Raw genomic sequence first — 15,771 nt, 5'->3', positions numbered from 1 at the left:
CGGAAAGCACAGCGTCCGTCGTGAGCTTTCGCAGGCACACATTTCGCTGCGTTGACGTAAAAGCACTCGCTCCGATCGCAATCACGTTCACTACGCGGACACTTGTCATTGTGCTATGCAGCTCATGCACGCACAAGAAATTCACCGTGACTCGCCGCTGTCCGTGATGATCCTCGCAGGAATTACAAACGCTTACAACAACCACAAACAGCTCGAAATAAACACTTCGTGACACCGCCACTGCACAGGCCTTGCATCGGTTTGAAGCGGCGCTCTGTCAACTCCGTCAGCGTAGATGATTACAGAATTCAACTAGTGGAACTATCGCTCGCCACTGCTGAACGCGGCGAAGTTTGCAGTCGCTCTGAACACTGGTAATATCAAGAAATGTGTCCAATATAATATGCTTCGCGACATCGCTGCCACTGCCCAGGCCGCGCTCCCCAGTTCAGTCGACGGATGGCCATCTTGCCCCGGCAGGGCAGAACAGAGGCGGAGGGCGGAGGGGCTCGAGACGTCACTGACGTCACGGGAAAAGCAGCCAATAGCTGCAATCCGGTCCCCGGCCGGGTGCGCTCGTCCGCCGGAAAGTTGAAGTTGACCAACTTTCCATCCGTTCGCCGAACGAGGCAGATCCGCCAGGCCCGCTCGCGAAGCGGACGAGGCGGAAGGCGCTCCGAAACGATCGTACAACGGCCCTTAAGCCGTCGACGAAGTCTAACTCGAGTAAGTAAAGAAACACCAATATTCGTTCATACCATTTGAGTTTTTTTTTAACCGCGACAGCTGTTAGAGGTCCGTTCCTCCGTGGGTTTTGCGTCAGTGCGTAAGCGGAGGGTGGTTGCCACGAGAACCACTGAGAAGGAAGGTGGTTACTGTACAACTAGGAGAGTACGGCGAAAACTGTGGGATGAGCAATCAGAGGGTGATTAACGTGGAAGGAGGAGGGAGAGCAGGACCGGCCTTACCTCATTCGGCGCCATGTGCGACCCTTACCAAGGCTCTCTCCCCCCTCCTTTCCGGCTATTAAACTCATCTTTTCTTCATGGTAACCTTTTCTAGATTGATTCCTTTTGTTCGTTTTCAGGAGAATACCTGGTAATAAAACAAAATTGTTTTTGGCAATTCATTAACGCGAGCTGTGAATTTCGATGGGTGAAGCCTGAAGTGAGACTGCAAATCAATGGCGCAGGCCACAGGTCGTCCCCATGGCGCCATGAATCTAATTCAGATATCGTTACGGAACCTTGCGGGCCTTTTGAACTGAGAATTGAGCTACAGCTTTGGACATGCAACTTTGTTTTCGATGGACGAAATTGCCAGAGATGATCTGTCAAAGTCGACCATAGATAATTCTTTATAAGCTTTAATTTTGAGAAACTTCTCTTCGCTGTTGCCCCGGATACGGGCAGTGTAAGGAATAATGCAAAGCGCGACTCATGTGTTTGGGAAGTTATCCTCGATATAAGCTACACAACTTAATATAAACTAAAGAACGTTAAGAGGTGTGCTACAATCAGGAGGAAACAGGCTGCTTAGGTGCAAAAGTTCGTCACAAAGGTCTTTATCATTTATGTCAGCACTTTGTCCTTGTGAGCATGGTGAAGGCGACTTCTGTCGGCATCTGCTGAAACTCTCATCACTCATGACAACTATCTGTCTTCTGAGAATGTTTTAGCTACGTTTAGCACCACTGCACTGGGAACAAAAAAGGCTGTTATAGAAACTCTGATGTTGGCAAATAGTGTTAGGTAAAGTGTATGGGTAAAGCCGTGAGGAGAAGAAAGCTTGATTTCGTACAAGCCTCTCTTGGGATGCAGCGAACCTTGTTTGCCATCTTAAAGCTAGAGCGACGTTCTAATGTTTCTCTCTGGGCGTGTCTGTGTGCTATGGAGGCAAATCTGCTGGGCATTGATATTTGACTTTTTGGAGAATATATTTTAACTGACTTCTCTTGACGCAGGTTCAGCATCAACTTTCAGTGAGGAGGCCCGGGCTTTGACGTTGCATTCCACTTGAACCCACCCTTCAGTCACTGCCAGCTTGATTCGCGGCAGCTTCCGGAATGGGAGCTGGGGCATCGCAGAGCGCAAGTGCTACTTGTCTTTCTCTTCCCGTGGCATTAAGTTGAACTTAATTAAGTTTGAACTTAATGCCACGTACGTTTGGCACGTAAAGCTCACCTCCGGAAATTCTCTTTGAAAAGCTATTTTCCAGGAAGCCAATTTTTGGCCTTTAGTGCAATAATTTATTTCATGGCGTCTTTTTTTCTCTCTAGCTTTGCCGTGCGAACATTTCATTTTTACCATTTATTTTTCCTATTTGATATAATTTGAGGGTCTTCACTACAGGCCCGTTTTAAATGCAGTACCCTTTCTTTTACTTAACTTGACAACTGAGGAGTTTTAGTATTGACAAAATCCAAATTGATTAGCCTTGAGGACTTAACATGCCGGTAAGGTTTCGGATTTTAAAGCTGAGGGCTAAAGTTAAATGTATGCATCCACATACGCTACAGTGTTCCCACCGCATGACTGATTTGGGTACAGCTTGGTACAGGAGCGATGTTAGTTCGAAGTATCTGTAACTAACAGAAAATAAACAAAGTATATCAGTATCAAAATATAGATACAGTAACAAAAGAGAAACGCAAGGGCGAAATGTTTTTAAATCGCGCGCAGCTATACGGAGCAGCCTCCACCATCTCATGCAAGAACGTCCTGTCTTGCAGTATTTAATTTCCGTTTAATTTGGACTTGTGCTATTGGTCGCTGCTTTCGGCAACGTAGGCCATGAGGGATGACGTCTTAATAGTGTGCCGCGCTGTCCCAATCGTCACCACGCGCAGGTCGGCCGTGCAGGTCTGGCACGCTGGAATCCACAACAATGACCAGAAAAGTGCTTGACTGGTCATTATTGTCCACGTAGAACGTCGTATTCTATAGCCGAAAATACACAGCCCAGGACTGCTGTCCCTTATCGCAACGGCTGCTGCTTGCTTTCTTGCCTGATTTCAAAGAAAATGGTAAGCATGCTTACTCTGCAAGCAGATATGTTATGACGCGCATAGCCTCACGATTGATAGCTTCAAAGGAGTCCCACTGTCTGATGGTACCCGGTAAACATGGACGCATTGAAACAAAGGCGACACCCGTGACCTATTGTGTACTGTATCACATCCGCTTTCAATCTGCGTCGTGTGGTGTGTCACTCAAGGTATGTCGTAATCATTGGGGCTCCTCTGCTATCGGCAGGTTGTGCAGATGAGGCGTAATTTCAGACTGCGCCTAACCCTGCCGTTATATCTGAACCGATGAGGATTGCTGAAAGCACGTTCCAGACCTCCGGGGCTCTTGTCTTGGTGCAGTCGGCGCTCGACGTCACCCTGGAGACGCTCTGCTCGGGCACGACCATCGACCTGGCGGGCCGAGTCGGGAGAAGCACCGATAGGTGAGTGGGCCTGCAGGCCACCGCTGCAGTACGTTTATGCCCCATCACTGCTTCTGCGCAGGTTCTGCATCAACCTGGTGGCTGAGACGGGTGACATAGCCATCCACATAAATCCGCTCTTCGATGAGGGGTGTGTGGTCTTCAACTCTTACCGCGGCGGCTATTGGGAGCACGAGGAGCGCGTAGTCCGAATGCCTGTGCAGCGGGGGAGCCACTTCGAGACCAGGATACGCGTCGATGACGCAGGTTACCAGGTATACGTGCGCTGCTCTGGTACTGAACTCTGGAAAGCGTGCACTGCGACGTTGATTGCAGTGTTTTAATTGGTTCGGGCCTGTTTATCTCGATCTAACATGCGCGTTCAGGACAAAGCAGAATAGTTGATAGTATCATATTGTCCTGTTGATTGACAGAGCAGCCCAGCAACTTTTCCTTGTGACAACATTTCTAATCCCCATTGTTCCTTACTTTACGAATGAGCCGGTTGAACCAGCTACCTTGGACACCCAAGGCATACCTAATCAAGTTTGCTTATTTCAGTATTTCAGAAGGCATTTCTCGAGCTGCTACGCTCTAGCAGTGCATCCTTCTGAGGGTTAGCGCGTAGCCAGAGGTACAGACACCAAACTTAGTACGTCTTTCAAACATATCTGCATTGGGCGCATAAGTTTTACCGCAATAGGCTGCCGTTCTGCAGGAACACGGGCATTCTCGTCGCCAGCTTTGTCAGCGGAAAGGCAGGAGGCTTATATTACAAGCCACGTAGGTGATGCGATCTTGTGACGTCATCACAACCACTACCAGAACTTTTGGGCAAGCACTTCAACTTCCCTTGGCAGCGAGCACGTGGTGCATGATTTTGGGCAATCAAAAATAGCGCGCTGACCTCCTCCGTGACGTAAGAAACAATTACCGAGTGGCTCAAACTAAAACGCTCTAGGGCGCTAGGCTTAGTGGCTGTGGCTGCGCTGTGCCCCGACTTTCTGGCAATGCTGCCTCAGCGTGGCAGTGGCAGTTAAATTAATGATGGGGCGCGAGAGATTGTTCGGGAAGTGCAACCTGCAGGTCTCACAAGCCCCACTGGTGGCTGTGTTAGAAACAGCCACCTGTCGTGACAGTGGAGTATAGCGTAACCGCTATACACGGCTGCTCCAGGAGTGTTATATACGAGGGCTTCCCAGCGATCTATGAGTGTAAAGTCGAGAATGAACAATTCCCCACCTATGGGCATGCAGGCAGAACATAGGCGACATAGGAGGAGTACTTTCACGGGAAGGATCTGTAATTCTATCGCATTGCAAGAGGAGGTTGAGCGTTATGTGATGGTGAAAGAAAGAAGAGTGTCCGTGTCTGCAAAGTGGTACGTAAGGAGGACCCTAGGCGCAGGTGAAGGACCCGTTAAAGGGACACTGAGGAGAAATTGAAGTTGGCTTGATCGATAGAATACCAGCTCCTGATCACAAAAACGCCACTCTTACTGAAAACAAAGCTCTTGTAAGGTAGAGAAAAGCAAGAACTAAAATACAGGTATCGGCGCCACAGGCCAATCTCGCAAGATGATGATGATAACAACTTTAATATTCCACCAGATAAGGAGGCCCTCTACTCCCCGACCCCGGCACGCAGGCCTAGAGGACGGGGGCGGGGACCTCCGCGATCACAAGCAGGCAAAGAGGCCGTGACTCTTCGCGGCTTCTGTCGCCAGGCGGATGGCTTGTTGCTGTTGAGCAGAGACCTCGCTCCGCAGCAGGGCTTCCCAGGCTTATCTACAATTTATGTTTGCTTTAGCCCCTGGGGAGCTAGCGCATTCCCAGATTATGTGGTCGAGGGTCCCTCTCTCCCCACAGTGCTTGCACTTATCGTTTTTTCTATCACCAGTCTGAATATGATAAGCCCAGACCGGGTTTACGAAGTTCCCAGCTTGAAGGCGCCGCCATGCGACTGCTTCCCTATTGTTTAGATTTTTGTCCGGTGGTGGCACCAGTCTCCTGCATAACCTATAATTTTCAACAATCTCCGTGTAATTTTGCAGACGCTCGTCCATATTCCGGCAGTCGGGCGGCTCCACAGCCACCCGGAAGTAGAGAGCTCGGGCTAACTCGTGGGCCACCTCTTTGCCAGGAACGGAGGCGTGTGCGGTGGTCCAAATTAGACTGATTTTTCTGTTGAGGCGTTGAGGCGTTGAGGCGTTCTTCTGTTGAGATTGGGACCTCGTCCTGCTAGAGGGATTAGAAGGACGAGGTCTAAATCTCGCAAGTACAAGCGTGGTGAAATCATAGGACAAGAGACGCCACCTTGGAGGAATTTTCCTTACGCCTTGGGGTCACGAATCTGTGAGGCTGACAAAGGAAGGTTGCGCGGTTCAATATTGAAGTAAGATTTGTTTTAAAACCAATAGTGCACTTTTATCACACAAGGAAGACAGACAAAATACAATCTGAATGTTGGAAGCAAAGAAAACCGATGCTTGGCGGCGGCCAGGAGAGCTTCGATTTGTTATGGCGCTTCACGTCTATGAGCTTTGCGTGTCGCGTGGTTTTGTTTTTGACGCGCCTCGATTTACAAGCGCCGAACAGCAGAGGAACTCCAAATGCCGCTTCAAGTGCTAGTTAACCTTTGAAGGAGCCTGTTAAGGCTGGTCACGATCGATGAAAAGCTATGATGGCACAATGGTCGGTGATCGTACAAGGCAGTTTCGCAGTATAAAGAGCACTTGTGTCTTCGCACGCTCGCCCGGCGAAACATTCCCGGCTGGGCCAGTCGACTTCAAACTACTTAACGGAGATCGTTTATTAGGAACGGGAGACAAGGTACAAGGCAGTTAAGAAAAATTGCTGATGGCCTAGCTTTGTTAGGCCAGGATATACGTAGCGAAAGCGCGGAGGCTTCTGCATCAGAAGAGTGCATTCAGTAGATGTGCCTTTATTCATAGTTTACTTTTGGGCCGTCATGGCGGAGTGGCAGCGTCTCCGCCTCATACGCGAAAGGCCCGTGTTCGATTCTGAGCCTCGGCACAGGTTTTTTTTTATTCAGTGAGTGGGCTGGGGGTTTCAGTGGCTCCCATAGATGCCGCCACCGAATACGTTGGTTAGCGGTTAAGCGTAGGCTCTGTTAAGACGCGTTTATACTCCGGCGTAACGCGCGCGCGCTGCACGGCGACGTCACGTCGGCCAAAGCGAGACCCTCTATACTCCAACTGCGCTTGACCGCCGACGCGTTCGGCGGCTTCGGCGCACTCTGACCGCACTGGCGGAGACTTGGAGCATGTGTCTATTACGCTCCGAGTGCGCCAGCCGCCGCCGGCTCGGCCAGACCGATTCGGCTCCGCGGCGAGGTGCGCGTTGTGACGTCATTCAATAGCTTCGGCAGTTGGGCGGAGTTGTTTTAGCTCTCGGCTGAATCAATCCCTTCACAGCACACACCTGAAGGTACATGCAAGTGGGCGAGAGAGCCCGATCCAGTGGACCCCGTACCACCGGAAACTTGCGGAAGCCTTTGAAACGTCGTGCGCCGGCTTTACTTTCAAGCCGCCAACTTTAAACGCGAGAGCCCTTGAGCATTCATCCGTTTTTTATGGCAAAAAATAAATAACCCGGCCCTTACAACCGTGGGAGACCTCGACGCCGCCTGCTGCACCGTGCAACCGCACCGTTCAAGGAATCACAGTCCGTTGGCCCCAAAGCCTCGGCCAGCCTCCGATGGGCGCGACGTGCCGACCTTGTCCTGGCCCCTCGCGACTCCCCTCTGGGGTTATGATATTTAATTTGCAACGACTGCTCACGGCGGAAGGGGGAAATGACCCGCCGGCGCCTAACCTAACCGTGCTCCCACAAAAGCATCGCACGCTCTCTGGGGCTGAGGTCGCTGAAATGCAGGCCGGAGTTTTTGCGAGAACTACGTCGTCGGGTTCGGGAACGGGATCCATCGCAACGCTGGCAAGACGCCTGTGCAAACGTAAACGAAGCGACGGTATAGCGACCCCCGATAGATGCCTTCAACGTGCGGCGGCGGTAGCTTTCATTTCGGCTGCTGCGCTAGACCGCACCGCGAGCGGCCAGAAATCATGGAGTCGGAGTTTACGTCACATTTCACGTCACTCCGTCCTATGACGTCATAAGAGTGCGCCGTGACGTCATAAGAGTTTTCGAGTTTGAATCGGAGCGGCGGGAAAACTTTTCACCTTCGAATCCAAATTTCTTTGAAATAAACGCATCTTTCGCTCCCGGAAAAGCGGCAACAAAGCCATGAAATGCCGAACTGTCAGATTTTGATTAAAAAAAATCGATAGTTCTCCGCACTGTCCCTTTAACACTATCGCGCCATAGCTTTAAGGCAGAGGTTTACTGTTCTTTAAAGTTTTCATTGGGCAGAATCTATAATGGGACCACCCTTTAATACTGTTATTCTCCTTGAGAACAGCTAGCTTTTCAAGTAGTGTAAGATTACAAATTTTATACCTTTTTCACACACCCCTTTATCTCGCGCTGTCGTGCGCACTTCCGAGCTTCTCCTACCTGCACTACCCCTATGTCCGAGACGGCAGTGCATATCAAGTCCCCACTGAAATTATGATCACCGCCACCACCTAAGTTGAAACGCTTATCGCCGACATAAGCATAAACTTTCTCATTAAGCGTCGAGATCAACTTGTGTTCCTGTGAAAACAAAACTTGTAATATGCTCTTCCCCAACAGCACATGGCTTTTCTATGTAGTAACCAGTTCCACCACCCACAGGATGTGCTGCTGGAAAACAACTCTATTAAGGTGGTTGGTTAGGCTTTGGATGCTCTGCAAGCTTCACTGCTGAAACTGTTTTACCAACAAGGTCGGGCGTGTGCTTTGCAGGTGGCTTTCGACAACAAAGATTTTACTTTCTTCAAGCACCGGATGAACTGCTCATTGGTAAAGCGGCTCGTGGTGGAAGGCAGCGTCACGATTCGACGGTTCGACCTGCAGAAGTAGGCACTGTGATCCGCGCTGGAAAGGAATCCAGGTTTCCTAGCTCTTCGTACCATAATGTGAACACTGTTTGCCTGCTTTGCATTCGGCCTGTCCTATGACTGACACACAGAAAACCAGAGAGGTATATATGCTGCTTTGAGGAAAGAGAAAACAAAAGGTTTGTTTGCGTGTACTGGAAACTGAAAATAAAAAATGCCCCACCAGAGAGCGCCACATCCACGACCTTAATGACTCATGCAGAAAGATCTGTTCGCAGCAATAGAACGTGGTCTGTCCTGTAGCTAGGACAGTTGATCACAAAACTTACCCGCCTGATCTGCAACATTACAACCTGTACAGGCGCTGGTCTACTATTCGAGAGTAGGCTTCAGTGGAAAATGAGAAGGATGACCCACCGAGAAGCACTGCTTCATGTATCAAGGTTACATGAAAACAAAAAAAACTTTCCCAGTGTCTCATTTTGATCTTGAAAGCTGCTTGCAAGAAGCAGGATTTTTTTACACATTTTATTAATGAAAACGACCATGAAAACCGAAAGGAGAGCCACACTTATCGCTGAATGTTTTGATGCCTTTCCTAGGCGCAGTAACCCCTGTGGTTTCGGGCCCTGTTATAGTAATAACGTGAACATGCATTTCGACTGAAAGACATACGATACTTCATTTCCAACGTTTACTAAGCCGTGTTCCTCACAAGCCTTTGGATCTATGTGACACTACGTGCAGCAGCATACTGTCTGTGCTGTGTTCCTCACAAATGAATTATGTCATGCCTGCGTGGTGCGATCTCAACAACATAAATTATTAGTACTGCATGATTTGCTCCGTTGTCGATTGAAATTCAACAGGAACCCCATTGTTTGTCTCGTGCATTATAAAACAAACCAATACACCGAAACAGCTTGTATTTGTCTATTTCTCTATTACGATTGTGTATTTGTCTATATGTATATTAAGCAGACTATGACATCAAGACTGCCAGAATCGAGACCCTCGTAGCTATTGAGCAGATTAGATACGTGACGGAAGCCAAGTGACCGAAAGCTATAGGAACATAGGGGATATTTTTTTATATGGAATTTGTGGTGCGCATGAATGGGAGATAGATAGGCTAGTTATTTTAGAAGCAACCAGATGCCGTCGGTGGAATCCGAACCTACGACCAGCGAATTTCGCGTCCGGTGTTCTACCAACTGAACGACAGACGTGGGGAGCGCTGGTGAAGAGTTCCAACGTTAGGTCACACTACACATAAATACCCCCGAAAGCAGAACATTGACAGCCGTCGCCGTAGCTTAGTTGAGCTCTGGACGCGAAATTTGGAGTTCGTGGGTTCGGATCACCAAGCACCCTCGGACTGAGGACCGGGGGTTTGTTCATGGAAGGTTGTGGCCAAGTACTACACCAGGGTGGCCAAATCCTGCTCTGGTGAGGGAGTGCGTTGTCGGTTCTGGTCACCGAGATCAGGCCGCACCCCAGGCCTGGTTATGCAATTCCATCGACACGCGGAGTTTATTTTGCAAGCCTGGTTGAAATTTTCGTGTACTGGGATTCGAACTCCGGTCCTATTGCACGCTAGGCGGATGCTATACTTCTGCGCCATCAATCCTCCAGCCTGGACAAGGCCACTACAACGATGAACGATTACAAGAAACCGTGGAAGGGATTCAGCGTAATCAAGCAGGAAGGCGTTAAAAATTCCTTCAGGGCCACCCGGTGATTTCGATTTCAGATTTAGGAGTACTAAAAAAAACCTCACTAATTATGAATTACAGCCTGCTACTACTCGTTTTAGTTTAACAAATGGATCGGAGACGGGAATCTGAAAAGGCGGACTGGAAGACAAGATAAAATTCAGTGGCTATCTGCGGCTTGCTGCGCAAAATTTTTTAGAGCGAAAGCTCTTCTTCGCGACGAAAGCTGCAAAAGCCAGGCCATCGCTGAAGTCTTGACCTTAAATGAACAAACAAAAAAACACTGCCGTGACTTGGATTCGAACCCGCGGCTGCACGAACAGGTCAGCTACGCCAGCCACTTCACGAGAGCACTACTCTATCACCGCAGTTTTTTTTTGTCTTTATTGCCTGTTTCGACAGTTTACAACAGATCATAAACATGTTCCGCGCTTCACTCTCAAACATCAAGAGCGGAGATGCGTTTCACTCATGTGAGAAAATCAAAACAGTTTCAAGGAACACAACTCTCCCATGAACTCGATAACTTCATCTCCAAAACATAGCTCCTTGTACACTTCACGCAGCTTAAATATGTTTTCTTTGAAGTAATCTTGGACAGACCGCGCATATTCATCTCAGTGTCGCACAGCCATCCTGCTTCGCCAAATGCTGTGCAGGCCAAGAAGGAAAATTACATCGTATTTACAAAGATCCGGCTCAACGTCCAGTAACCGTATCCCATACGTCGGATCAAAGGTAAGTCTTTCTTTATTCTACGCCGGAGCACGTCCCGAAAGAGCAGCGCATCCCAGCAATCAATAAAGACGTGTTCTATTGACTCTGGTTTGTGACATAACAAGCAGTCAGCACTCCATGGTAAAAACAATTCCTTCTCCTCCATACGATGTTTTAACCGGCAACGTACCATGTGCAGTGTGCAACTTGTGCAATCGCCTCAGTCGATCACGCCTCGTGTTAAATTTACTGCAACACTCTCGCTGTGAATTGCAGATCGTCGTCTTTATCAACTTCCATATGCGGCGCGAACAAATCAGATCAGCTTAGCCTCGATCAGAGCTTATCCTAACATCGTCGCCAGACGTGCCAACGACCCAGCAAAGCAAAACCATCAGCCCGTCAGGTTAAACACATGCTTTAGCATGCCCACTTTGTTTAAACAAACTTCCCCATTTAACACCCCACCATTTTTTCTCGTGTAGACGTGCTCAACGGTTTTGCACGCTTCAGGTTTAAGATGACTCCAAAATTTGGAAGGATCGCTCCTGAAAAACAGCGGTAATGTTGATATACTATATGAATAAAACGGCTGACTATAGTTGGACACAACTCAAGAACGCAGTGGCTTTTCAACGTCAGACGACACCATTCCAGCCAATGGCGTCGGCCGATTCTCATGGCCCTGCTAGTGTGAAAATGCAGGGAGCGGCGCCACAATGGAGAGAAGGGCCTATCCCCGACCATGGAGGAAAGGGACTCATCTACCACTTTCATCTACCACTCCCTGTTTTGTTGCGCTAGCAGGGTCGCGAGAATCGGCCGACGCCATTGGCTGGAGGGTTGGGGGGGGGGGGTCCTTTTAGGGGGAAAACAGCTGCGTTCTTAACAACTATAGTGCGAAGTGTTTACGCAAGCATATGAATAAGTTGTGACAGACATAATTATTCGTCGAGTGCCTTGTAAGCCTTTTTATTGTGCTCAATCAGTGAATTATTTCATGGGCAATTCATGGATTATTACGGTACATATTAGTAGTTTTACTCGGAATAGTGTGTTATGCGAAAAATGGCTAGCAAATTTAAATTTACTCTTCATATCATTAGCACCATTCTCAGAAAAGATATCTAACGTCATTTCTATAGGTGCCCCAGAACTGACTCATTGCTAGGACTGTTAGAATTTTTAACAGTCCACGTATATGTTTCAATGCGACGCATTTATAGTCTCGTCTTGCAAAAACCACCCTGTCTCTAGGTAACGAAATTCCCTGTTTGGTCATTTGGGAGATGACATCATCAGGGTCACGTGAACCCATCGAAAACGATCAGAGAGCCCCGCCAAATTTGAAATTCTCAAAATTTGGCACTCGGTGAGAGCAGTTTCAAACTTGAAATTCCGAATGACACCCAAAATTTAACAGTTGGCCTACCTCCAAAAACTTTCCACTTGGCCCACCCACATATTTAGCACTCAGGGCGGTCACCAGAAATTTGGCAGGTTTAGGTGGCCCACCCCAAAAATTCGGCAGTTGGCCCAAGGCGAAAATTTGGCTTGTAGCCCAGCTCCAAAGTTTGTTATTTGGCCCAACTCCAACAATATGGCAGTTGGGCCACGTATGAAAATAAGAGTGCTCTTGGAACGAAGTGCACCTGCGATTCAGCTAGATGTGCGGCCATATGAATGAACATAAGCAAGGAATCTCGAGATAAGTATAGTTTCGAAAGTAAAAAAAAAATGTACTCAAATTGATGTTTGATTGTAATCCTGCCTTTTACTGGTGCATGTGTTCCTCGGGACTCGTTCCCGGTATGTTAGATTCAGTGACCTATATTTATTGCCATGTTTATTGCGATGAAGCAATTGACAATCGTACTTAAGGAGTGATTTCACGTACACTAAAACAGCCCAGCTTGCCATCCATGTCTCATTGTAGAGTCAACAGCAATAATCATATTCGGCTGAACCATTTCCTAGTATTCTCGCAATTAGTAAGGACATCAAACACTGTGCCGCTTACGTTGTCTCAGAACTTCTCTCAGTACCAGTTGCACAGGCTAACGCAAATCCCCTCCTCAGTTTGAATAATGATGCAGAACAGCCGTGTTTATTCATTTTTTTATCAGCTAGGCCATTGAAAAGATAAGCGTTATCAGTTCTGACATTTCTTGACGCGGCGTCAAGCATCGATACCCGCACGTCAATGTCCGATACGCGGGAGCAGTCCTCAGGGGAGGACTTGCATGTAATTCTCGGAGGGAATGATTCAGACAATGATGATGATTATGTATTTTTATGGCGCAAGGGCATCTATGGCCAAAGGGCGCCATGGCACAAGGTATTTTGATTACTCAAGGTGGGGTCAGAGACCCATTTCCCAGGCATTTCACCCTAAAGAAGCCGAGCACCAGACCAGGGGAAAGCTTGTACCCATTCCCAATAAGCATTGAAACCCCCTTGGACGTCCCACGGATGTCCTAAACGTCCACAGGACGTCCGAGGCAGTTTCAGTGCCCATTGGGTTGTATCACCGGGAGGCACTGAGAATCAGATAGAGGGAGAGGAGAAGCGTGCATATTTGAACCTGTTTCGGAGAAAAAAAACAACGGTGTTCACCGTTTTCAGAGCGTTAACCCTCCTTATACCGTTCATAGTTTCGCTTTATCGAGGTCTCCGGCACCCTCCGCAGCGCACGTTGCAAGGAAGACGATGAACATGAAGCGCCTGCAGCAGCGTATCTTCGAAATCGCCGATCTCCCGCGCACGAATCTCCAGCTTGAGCTGTCCGCACCCGTTCGTGGTCTCTGCCCGATCTCCCCTTATAGCTTCTCCGTGTGCTTGTGGTCTCTTCGTCATCAGAAAATCGCCCTTTCAAATAGAAAAAAAAAATTGAGGTCACTGCGGTAACCCGCATTGGAGGAATGCGAAAGCACTGACGCCTCCTCGTTTCTCTCGGCCCCTCTTTGCTTCACTTGTCCCTTCTCCTCACATTTACTCGATTAAGCACTGATGTAATTTCATCCAATTTCCCAATTACCAATATTAATAGTCTTGCTTAATCACGTTCCATCAGTTGACCATTTTGAGTTTTCAAATTTGGCGCCACGCGTTGGCCCCGCTCACACTTCCGATTTTTCAAATTTGGCGCCACATGTTGCCCAAGCTCCGCCCACATTTTGGACATTTTTGGCTCTAATTAATTACCTATCAACTTATCGACGCCATTCTTTTTTTGACATCATTCCCTTTCGATTACAACCATTCGTTTGGCGCTACCTCTTGTAAGTTTTGTCACAACTGCTGCGGACACGTTTTCCGGACACGACCTTGTCCGCATAGCCTCGTAAAGCTTTTGCTTCAATACGGTTGTCATGTCCTCAGCTCTTTTAAGCTCGTTCCTCAGTTCTAGAGCCGTCGACGCCTTAGCAGCACGGACTTTGACATCTAGCCAATATGCTGCGCGCCACTAAACCCGCGGCGTGTTTGTTTTGATGGGAGCGCCTGCAGTGTTGGCTCGCTCGGTGAAGTGAGAAGCGCGCCTTTGCACGCTTATGCACTCGGCTACGGCAGTGTATGTATGGTAAGAAAGCGAAAAAAATTCTGCATGGCGACGTATGCATGGGTCGCCATGAAGAATTTTTTATGCGTTGCATATTGCAATCACTCAGTTCAGCCCTTGGGCGCGGCCGGGCAGCCACCATTGACCTTTAGCGCAACCACGTGACGTGACGTCACGACAGCCGGAGAAAAAGCTGGGCCCCAACTCGCGCGGTCGCGCGCGGCCGCAGCCACCACTTGACTCCCGCTCCTCCCGCTAGGGGCGCTGCGCCGGCGCGTGACGTCACGGAGGAAAAGCTGGGCCCCAACTCGCGCGGTCGCAGCCACCACCTGACTCCCGCTCATCCCGCTAGGGGCGCTGCGCCGGCGCGTGACGTCACGGAGGAAAAGCTGGGCCCCAACTGGCGCGGTCGCGCGCGGCCGCAGCCACCACCTGACTCCCGCTCCTCCCGCTCCTCCCGCTCCTCCCGCTAGGGGCGCTGCGCTATGATTTACGTCACGGCATATGTATAAAAGAGCTGCGCTCCTTCGCCGGGACAGTCTTATACCCCTGTCACACGGGCATTTCGAGGGCCCTCGAACCGATAGTCTATCGACTCAAAGGCGATCGAGCGCTGCTACATGGGCAGTTTCAATGGCGATCGAGTCAATAGCCTATCGAGTCAACGGAGCAGCACGGAACTCCATCGAGATATGCAACGCATTCTTGGCTTAACCAAGCTAAGCCTGGCCATTTTATTTTTCGCGCTCAGTAACGAATTCAATGGATAAATGAGTTTCTTGTTTTATTTTTACGTTTCTCTCAAGGCCATACCGGAGCCTCAAAGACGGGTTGGGACACCGCTGACGTCAGGCAAGGTATACAAAAACTGCTATATAATGACTGCTTCGCCCGTTATTATTCCCCCTATTTTTTACGCCAGTCTGCATCAAGGGCCGGCAGGGCAACCAACAAAGGAATCAGAAAACTACATCACAGACTTTTCGTACGTCCGTCTTTGCCACCAGGCGGCTGATGAAACCGAAAAGCTGGAAATAAATACTCGGAATACTGTGCTCTTGCGGATAGCAAGGAAGAAAAATCCGTTTTCATTCAACTATTCCATTAATGGCGTTTCAGTTAACGAAGTGCCAAAGTATAAGTATCTTGGTACTGTAATAAACTCGCATCTAAAATGGAATGACCCTATAGACCACATAAATCGTCAGCTTTACGTAAACTTTGTTTTCTTCGCCATAAACTTAGGGGCGCACCTAGCGGCTGCAAGCTATATTAGCCTGCAATATGCTTATAAGACCAAAACTCGAATATGCCTCCATCGTTTGGGACCCCCATGCAAAAAAAGACAAAAGAGAATTAGAAAAAATACACAGACGCGCAGTACGCTT

At 48.7% G+C, this 15,771-nt stretch overlaps 1 protein-coding gene across 3 annotated transcripts; it reads left to right on the top strand.

Moving 5' to 3' along the window:
* The first annotated feature begins 571 nt into the window (after nt 1–571).
* LOC144132910 (32 kDa beta-galactoside-binding lectin-like) lies at nt 572–8,636 on the top strand. Of its 3 annotated transcripts, XM_077665650.1 has the most exons (5): nt 572–726; nt 1,964–2,089; nt 3,368–3,450; nt 3,512–3,704; nt 8,298–8,636. In XM_077665650.1, exons 2-5 carry the CDS (start codon nt 2,066–2,068, stop codon nt 8,412–8,414), a joined length of 417 nt encoding a protein of 138 aa, XP_077521776.1. In that variant the 5' UTR covers nt 572–726; nt 1,964–2,065; the 3' UTR covers nt 8,415–8,636. The 3 variants fall into 3 exon arrangements, with proteins under 3 accessions (XP_077521776.1, XP_077521774.1, XP_077521775.1); XM_077665648.1 differs by lacking the exons at nt 572–726; nt 1,964–2,089 and adding an exon at nt 3,094–3,216 and having other exon boundaries at nt 3,281–3,450; XM_077665649.1 differs by lacking the exons at nt 572–726; nt 1,964–2,089 and having other exon boundaries at nt 3,299–3,450.
* The last annotated feature ends 7,135 nt before the right edge of the window (nt 8,637–15,771 follow it).

This window comes from Amblyomma americanum, chromosome 5 (assembly GCF_052857255.1).
Source record: "Amblyomma americanum isolate KBUSLIRL-KWMA chromosome 5, ASM5285725v1, whole genome shotgun sequence".
In the NCBI taxonomy this organism is placed as follows: Eukaryota; Metazoa; Arthropoda; class Arachnida; order Ixodida; family Ixodidae; genus Amblyomma; species Amblyomma americanum.
This window is presented reverse-complemented; position numbering and strand designations above follow the sequence as displayed.